This window comes from Aspergillus terreus, genomic scaffold (genome assembly GCF_000149615.1).
Source record: "Aspergillus terreus NIH2624 scaffold_15 genomic scaffold, whole genome shotgun sequence".
In the NCBI taxonomy this organism is placed as follows: domain Eukaryota; kingdom Fungi; phylum Ascomycota; class Eurotiomycetes; order Eurotiales; family Aspergillaceae; genus Aspergillus; species Aspergillus terreus.
This window is the reverse complement of record NT_165938.1, coordinates 255,702-264,050: the sequence shown is the minus strand read 5'-3', so window position 1 is coordinate 264,050 and position 8,349 is coordinate 255,702. Positions and strand designations below refer to the sequence as shown.

General features: G+C 51.3%; 4 protein-coding genes across 4 annotated transcripts; 1 reads left to right on the top strand and 3 right to left on the bottom strand.

The window, feature by feature from the left end:
- Window positions 1–971: 971 nt before the first annotated feature.
- Window positions 972–1,696, bottom strand: ATEG_09579 (peptide-methionine-S-sulfoxide reductase; the record flags this gene model as incomplete). The annotated part of the gene is made up of 3 exons (XM_001218200.1): window positions 972–991; window positions 1,057–1,446; window positions 1,525–1,696. 3 exons carry the CDS (start codon window positions 1,694–1,696, stop codon window positions 972–974), a joined length of 582 nt encoding a protein of 193 aa, XP_001218201.1.
- Window positions 1,697–2,453: 757 nt separating this feature from the next.
- ATEG_09578 (kinesin family protein) lies at window positions 2,454–5,504 on the bottom strand (the record flags this gene model as incomplete). Its single annotated transcript, XM_001218199.1, has 2 exons — window positions 2,454–5,247; window positions 5,305–5,504. The coding sequence occupies 2 exons, from the start codon at window positions 5,502–5,504 to the stop codon at window positions 2,454–2,456; spliced, it is 2,994 nt and encodes a 997-aa protein (XP_001218200.1).
- Window positions 5,505–6,371: 867 nt separating this feature from the next.
- Window positions 6,372–6,910, bottom strand: ATEG_09577 (uncharacterized protein; the record flags this gene model as incomplete). The annotated part of the gene is made up of 2 exons (XM_001218198.1): window positions 6,372–6,839; window positions 6,908–6,910. The coding sequence occupies 2 exons, from the start codon at window positions 6,908–6,910 to the stop codon at window positions 6,372–6,374; spliced, it is 471 nt and encodes a 156-aa protein (XP_001218199.1).
- A 265-nt stretch (window positions 6,911–7,175) lies between these two features.
- Window positions 7,176–7,850, top strand: ATEG_09576 (uncharacterized protein; the record flags this gene model as incomplete). The annotated part of the gene is made up of 1 exon (XM_001218197.1): window positions 7,176–7,850. One exon carries the CDS (start codon window positions 7,176–7,178, stop codon window positions 7,848–7,850), a length of 675 nt encoding a protein of 224 aa, XP_001218198.1.
- Between the last annotated feature and the right edge of the window lie 499 nt (window positions 7,851–8,349).

The window sequence follows — 8,349 nt, the reverse complement described above, 5'->3', positions numbered from 1 at the left end:
ATACGAACAAATAACCCTCGATCGCCAGAGATACTCAAGCCGGCGGGCACAAAGGACCAGGGTTGATGTTTAGGGAAGGTATCCGGTGAGTAGTTCCCATCAGAATGAGTGAAAAGAGCTTGATCAGCTTTCAGGGGTGGAGGATGCTGGTGGGGGGAAAGCGATTACTTCACTTCCAGACCTTCAGAAAAAAGCGCTGGTAGCGGACTGGGTGAACGAGAGCCTGTCCCAGAACTGGGTTGTCCAAGAAACCTGCCTGAGTGGCGACAAGAACAGGAGATGGTTAGAGATTTTTCGAAAGGATAACAGCAGATATGCGACTAATTTGAGGTGTAGATCAAAACAAAGTGATAGATGGTCACCCGTCGGAGAGAGCACTTGTTCGAGACAGGTCTGTCTTCGACGCTGTGCTCTGTATACGGGTGAGAGAGGACGACAGTGAAATTGTAGGGGAATCCTACAGAGAGAACAAGAGATGGACGAGATGATGGAGAGAAGAGTGGGAGGGTGGTAGAAGGAGAAGAGGAAGGAAGTGGAAGAAGAGAGGATAGAAGTGAGAGGGAGGGAGGGCACGCAGTGAATGACGAGTAACAGAACGTGCCAGAATGAGTGTCAACAACAAGCACCCGCCTTCAGTCTTCTTTCTTGCCTGTCAATTACCTTTCACTGTGGAGGTCGGGTTCCGTTAGATTTCTACAGCAGAGGACTTACACAAGGAGATGCAAATCCCACTGAGGCATGAGCCTACCTAGGCAGCATCACCTGGTAATGAATACCTCATAAAGTTCAAGCTCATCGCCTAACGTTTGAAAAAAGATCACCTACCTGGACCACTACACCCTCTACCATAAAAGTTGAAGATCTTTGATACAGGAAGATAGAATACCAAGCTACAAAGGAACCAACTTCAACAAGTTATACCTACATAGACAACGACACAACAAGCTACATCCAAACTTCCTCTAATCCATTCAGAGATATTTACCATTATCTACCACATACCATATTTTATATCTTCGCTCCTAGTCAAGCCGAAAGCGGCGGAAACTGTCTCACAAAGCTGTTCATAGCACGTCAGCACAACCCAACCCACAACTTCAACGAAGACACCATCAAAAGACACATACTGGGCAGGACATTCGTAACCCGCGGGGTTCTTGTTCAAGTAGAGCTGGTGGTACTCCTCAGCATCCCACCACTGACCGGCGGGGACGATCTCGGTGGAAAGAGGCTTGTGGTACCACTCCTTGCTCACTTTCTCCGCAACGTCCTCCGCGATCTTCTGTTGCTCCTCGCCATGTGTGAAGATCGCACTGCGGTACTGGGTGCCGATATCCGGGCCCTGCATGTTCTTGGTCGTGGGGTCGTGCATGCGGAAGAAGAACTCCAGCAGAGACCGGTAGCTGACGATGGAAGGATCAAACGTCACCTGCAGAGCTTCGGCATCTGAAGCCACCCCAAACAGAAGAAGTCAGAACGAGTGGCGTCGTCGAAACTAACCCGCGCATGGCGTTATCAACTTACGGCCAGTGTCGCCCGAGCAGACGGCGCGATAGGACGGCGACGCGGTCGAGCCACCGCAGTAGCCCACCTTTGCATCCAACAGACCCTTTCCGTTACCGAAGTGCTTGCGATAGAGGTGCTCTACGCCCCAGAAACATCCGGCGGCGAGAGTTGCGGTTTGCGGGCCAGACATCTTGCGCGCAACAGAATCTGAGGTCACGGACAAGAACGGCGAGCTAGTCGAAAAGGGACGAAGAAACCGTGAGAATAGAGTCTGACCAATGGCAGGCGTGGCGAAAGCCATTGACTGTACGTACTTGATGCAGTGCTGATATGCGATTATGCAACTTTTTTTTTTCTCGAACCGGAGCCGTGAGGGGTAGACACAATTAGCCCGATACGAGATACTGCAGGAGAGGCTGATGAGGCTGATATGAGATACCGAACGCTTGACCCTCAATTATCTGCGATTGAGATGATATGAGAGATAGACTGACCTGAGCTAAGTAGAATGGGGATAATTATATCCGCAACGCAAAGTCGATTTGTCATGGGGGGAGCTCCCAATAAATTGGAGTGGAGTGGATTTGCGTCATTCCACATGGTGACATAATTATGCCGGCTTACTTCATATATGCACTCCGCACTCCACCAGGACGTTGCTCATGCTCATGTAAGTCTTGAAGGGTACTTCTGATATTGTACACATCCCAAAGGAAAGTAATATATGTCGTACAGAGAAAATAAAAACATCGACATCGAAAACCGCGGAGATTACAAATTTCCAAGTATCTCCCAGTTGTCAACCCCGAAACGAAGATGGCCCAAACCAAAGGCAATGACTTCATCCGTGAGAATATGAATGGAAAGCAAATGGTATCTGTCCGAAACGCCCGCCCCTGCCAATCCCAACAGAAACAGCAATTACTAGGACAGCATATGTAGAAGCTTCAGGTTGTCCTTTCGAGATTAGGAGCGGCCGCAGAGCTGAGTCTGATAGCATCCCGGCTGGTGAGGCTAATGTCTCGGGGACGGAAATCACCTCCAAATGTCGTGCGCCGTCCCGTATTCTTCATGATAGGAAGGGTCCGCGGGCTCAACACCCTGGGCTTGAACTCTTGTTCTTTCTCCCCCTTGCCGATGCGTCTCGCTTGCGAAGTGAACATCGTGTTCATGGTGTTTTCGGTTGGCGAGCTTCCGTAGGTGGCGGATCCTGGGCTTCGTCGACGATGGACCCGGAGGGTATTAGTGGAAGCACCGATACCAAATTGTCCACCCGAAATGCGCCTCATTGCGGAGTTAATCTTGATGGCATCATCCTTATTTGCTTTCCATGATTCTTTGCTGTCGGACACAGGGCTGCTAGAATAGCTTCCGCTGGAGGTACGGACCGCGATTCTCGATGGACGGTCAATAGAAGCGCGATTGAGAAAGCTGCTGTTCTCGATATCACGGAGGGGCGAGTTTTCATTATCGGAGAGTGGAAGACTGGCGGAAGGAGCTGGTGCAATCGGGGAACTACCGGTCTTCTTGGACAAGAACCCAGCCTTAAACCGGTTGTTCTTTTGGATATTCAGGGTCGGTTCGGGAGGCGCTGGAATCGGTGAAGAGCCATTCATCGGACTGAAGTTTCGACTCGGGACGGGAAGACCTCGAGGAACAGGTGAAGTCCGGGGCAACGGAGGTTCGCTCGGGCTATCTTCTGGTTCCGGCGCTGTTTCTGGCTTCTGTGGTGTCTTCTGGAACTCTGTCAAGGTGCCATCCTGCTCATCATCCTTCCAGCGGACGCTTCTCTTCGCGGCCTTCGAGGCCGTCTTCTTTGGGGAGAAGCTGACGCTCTTTCGACCAGCTCCTATCTTACGGCGTCGAGGAGAACCCTTCGTGGGCGAGAGGGGTGCCGCTGGAGCGAGAGAAATCGGAGCACCCAGAGTCTTGCTGCCAGAAGGATGGGCCAGACTCACTCTCTTCTTCGGCTTAGCAGGGCTGGCTTTGACGGGGCTGAATGTCTGAGCTGGCAACACATTGCCATCCGGCTTCACGACATTGGAGGTTGCAACGGCACAAGAGTTCAACATCTTCGAGAGGATCTTCTTCCCTGTCTCGACCGCTTCCTGTTCAGTGAGCTGCATGATATTCTCAATCGAGGAAATCGTCTCGAAATGGGCCTGGAGCAACAGCTGCACCGTTGCCACATCTCCAGCCTTCTCCTGCTCTGCTACCGCGGACAGAGCCTCACGCTCGGTGTTAGACCTCAGTAGCTCGGCCTCCCGATAGAGGTTGGAGGAATCGCTGTTATCACTGATGTCAAACTCCTGGAGCTGACGAACGGCGTTCTCGACAGCAGAATTCATACTGCGATCCCAGCTGCTCCTCGCCAACCGCTGGTGGTAATGTTGTCGACTTCCTTCCAACTCAAGAAGAATTCCCTGGGCTGTCTTGCGGATAGCAGAGAGGTTTGACAAGGCCTGCTCGTCCTCGGAGTTGGCGCACACGTTGTCAAACGCGGCAATCCAGGAAGACAGCATGCCGATCCTGCGGCTGATCTGTCTCAATTTGATCATATTGTTGGTTCTTTCCTGTCTCTCTGGCAGGGAATGCTCGTAGGCGTTGCGAATACGGGCGACACCTTCGCGGATGACCGCATCCTTCCTCTCTGTCTGCTTCTTGAATTTCGCAAAAGCGACCTTCTCGTAATCCTTTTGCTGAGCCTTGAGTTCATTAATCAAGGCCATTTGCTCGTCGATCTTCACCAGGAAGTCCTTAACATGGCGATTGACATTGAATACATTTCTCGTAACTTTGGTCTGAATATTCTTCGCCCTGTTCGCATAGCGCAGGGTGTTTTGGGTTTCATCGAAATGCTGACTCGACGGACTCACGCACACAATCATCACCGTTTTGCAGTTGCCGCCGAGAGAGAACTTCAGCAGACGCGTGAGCTTGGAATTTCTGTAGGGGACATGGTTCCTTTTCCGAGGGTCACAAAGTGCATTGATACAGCTTCCCAGAGCCAGGAGCGATTTGTTGATGTTTGCACCCTCGAAAAGTCTCTCACCCCTGTTCTTAGTGGCGCTGGCGCGCTCACTTCCCGCAAGGTCAATGATACTCAACGTTGCCATAGTGTGAGGTTCGTGCACGTCAGAGTTGCGATCCTTCTGGGCGATATTAATCTGAAGCACCGCGTGCGATCTCGAAGAGGTCGCATTGGCCTCTGTTGGGGACATCGTCCGACATGCGTTGCCTCTCATGATCATGTCCATGACTTCCTGTACGCTCTGTGGGTGGTGGCTCGACAGCCCAGCGACCGAGACAGATTTGTTGGAATCTTCCCGGAGCATCAAGCCTCCTTTGCTGCCCCCAGGAACAAGGAGATCACGGATTGTTTCGTTGTAAATCTCAAGGTATGAGAGCGAGATCTCGGTTGCCTTTTCGCCAGATCGTTCTTCGATGCGTTCGAACAATTCTTGCATCGTCAAGAAGATGATACCCGGTTGCTGTGCCGTTCCAGTGATTGTATGAGTTTTTCCACAGCCGGTCGCGCCATAAGCAAACACCGTGGCATTGTAGCCGTCGAGGACACTGTCGAGAAGGGTTCGAGTCGTTGATTCGTACACTTCGCCTTGAGATGCGTTCTGATCGAAAATGCGGTCGAAGGCAAAAGTCTGATCCTTGACACGTTTACCATTGGGAACAACGCTCTTGGAGAACTTCTGGACGGGATTGTCTTCCGGTGGATCGAACACACTTTTGAGGTGGTTAACATGGACGATTCGCTCAGATAACACCTCGTTCAGTACTTACAGGCATCTATTGTCAATGACTTTCACAATGGAGCGGATGCCTTTCTGGTTGAGCTTTGGAGTCGGAGCTCCAGCTAGAGAGCCATCACCGAGGAAAAGAGGGCCATCTTCGCACTTAGCAAGCTGGGCGGCCTCGCGGATGGTAAAGGGCCTGACGCGGACGGCCACGGTAATCGATGAAGAGTCACTCGAGGCCGTCATTGTGACTGTGTTTCTTTCGGAGTAGTGAGATGAGGTTGGAATCGTTATATTGTCGTCACGGTGGGGAGGCCGGATATCCTAGTACCCTGCGAAGCCCTGCACCGTCGGCGAGGCGAAGAACTGGAATGAAACGTCGATGGTGAAGAAGAGAAAGATAAGACTAAAAACTCATCGACCAGGAATGTTGACTGTGGACCTGGGTGCAAACAGCGCGGAGACTCCTGTTGAATGGCGCTCCTGACGATGGATGTTGCTTAGCTACAGTTTGGAAACTGTTGACACGGGGCTTGTTGTCCACCCTGTTGCTCCGAGCAACAGCCACGCGTGCGGATAAGATGAAGATCGGCGTGGCGTTAGCAGATACCCGCCAGAGTGCCTTGCATGATCTAGGCCAATACGTTAAATGCACAGGAGAAATCAAATATTCCAACGCACCACCCCCTGCTGATTGGTGATGATATTCCAAGCCCCTCTCAAGCCACTTGCGCATCGTAATGTTGGCATTGACATGGTGCATTGTTTATAGATTCTTCTTGACATCCATGACAGGTATCCTTGCTCCTATATCCTCTAAGAATGCACTGCCCAAAATTTACGTAGCTTGTCGGGTTTTGATAGTGATAAGCCACGTATTCATACCTACCATGGCGGTGCCTAAGTAGTACTATCGACTTTCCACACATACACACCACTGATAGAGTCTTATTCATTTCGTCGTACAGTATTTGTGATAGTTTTAGAACCATGGTCTTCATTTTTGCCCAAGAGCACAACACTAAACGCCAATAGAGATCCACCCGCTTTGCGCCTTGAGAATGATAGAAAAACAGAATGACACCACCCAAAACCTTCGCATATCCCATTGATTCAGTTAGGTTCTTCTTCCTCATCATCAAGATTAGGAAGGACCACATCCCAATTGGCATCCTCCAATTCAAGATCTATGTCTGTTTGATCGGTCTCGTCCTTGTGTTGTCGGAATCGAAAGGCGATAGGCTTTCCGTTCTTCACATCTGCGGCCTGTAGTGTAAGAGAGCTTGCAGATTTCTTCCCGGCGCGTTTCGCGGCTCCATCTTCATCAAATTCTGGCAGATCGAGCTCGAGTTTGGTCCAACCCTTCTCAAGATCGTTCTTGTCCACAGGAATGCCAAGCTCGATATCAGAGGGGTCTTCTGGGACTGCGTCGCCGTTGATCTCTTTCAAACCACGGGATTGTAGGGCTTCGAGAAGGGCGATTTTGGCGTTGGCGATTGTTTCGGAAGGAGGCAGCATAAGAAGCACGGTGGTCTTGTGCTTCTTGAACAGGAGGGTCCAACTGAGAGGGTCAGGTTTCGACTAAAAGGTATACTAAGTCAGCTAGGTTCTCGTAGCACATGTTTTAGGAGGTCCATAGTCTTGCGCACCATGATGTAGACTCAACTGTCGAGGTCGATCAATAATGAGGAGCTTTGGTGAGCTCCGGCGGGTCCGCGGAGCTTTTCGTAAAGTCGGCAGGGAGGGCGGAGAACGCCAAACTTCAGGTAGACAGCCTCAGGCCGCCTCCTTCATCTCCTTCAAGACGTCAAACCCGATCCACCATCATCGTTCTCCCCACGAACCCTCTCATTCACTTGGCAAAAGGCGATAATACCTCGAAAATTACAAAGCCACCCCGGATTTTCTTTCGCCATAATGGACGCCCAGCAGCCTCCGGACACGCGCAACGGCGAAACCTCTCCGCCGGTCAACATAGCCCATTGGGACAAATACTTTGAGTCCGATGCTCCTCCAAGGCTTGGGATGGAACCTGGGAAGCGCCTTCCTCTCACATCGTTAGCGGCTTTTGCTGTGGGTGTGGCGATTGGATCTTCTCACGGCAGCAAGATGACGGCCTATCGATTCCGCGCCGAAAACGCCCACCGTTTCCCTACCACCTCCAATGGATGGTTCCAGTACCATAAGTCGAAGAACTACGCAGCTGTAGTAGGAGGTGTGAAGGAAGGCTTCAAGATGGGGTTCAGACTAGGCGGAGGTGCCCTGGCCTTCTGCCTCTTTGAAGAGACCGTTGACTATGCCCGGAACGACCGGCGGGACTTTTTGTCGACAGTGACAGCAGGATTATCCTTTTCTGGAATCTATAGTCTATTAGGTTTGTCGAAACCCCAGTCTTGGAAGGCACCAGCGGACGCTAATGTCATTATTCTTCCAGCTCGACATGACGTCTACACCGCAGCGCGCACCGTGAAACTTGGCTTGAAGTTGAGTCTAGCATACGGACTCATGCAGGATGGCCTCGAAACCATGAAAGGGAACCGCCCTGCATACTTGGATTTTATCTTGGGGAACCGCCGACCGAACGCAGAGTGAGGAGACCGTGACAGCTGATGGGAATGTTTGGTTCGCGGAATGGCCATCTTTTTAGGGCCTGATACCACACCGCCATACACAATAAGCAATACTGCTCTCGGATCGCTCTACTGGGAAGCTCAGGTCTGTCAACGCTCGTTCGGGTGTCTGGGGCGACTATTTGGTCGGCATTTTCCTATGTCGGCTTCTTGGCTTTGGTTGCACTTTGTGGTGCAAGTGGAAATGATCTACAACATGATTTCCACTCACATGTCTTCAATGGCTACGCTCTATCTCTGTCATGGGCCTCGCCGATTCCCAAGACAGCGGTACGTCAGCCGGGAAAACCTGTAACCAGGATGGCAGAGCTTTGGGCGATTTCTAGGCTCGCATACTGACCGAAGACCGCGTCGAATGAAGACTGGGAAAAGGCTCAGAGGCTGACTATCCCCGAGGGAGAGATGAGCTCATCAAGCGACAGTTAGATGCACTGAATTGATGACCGAATCATAATTTCTTT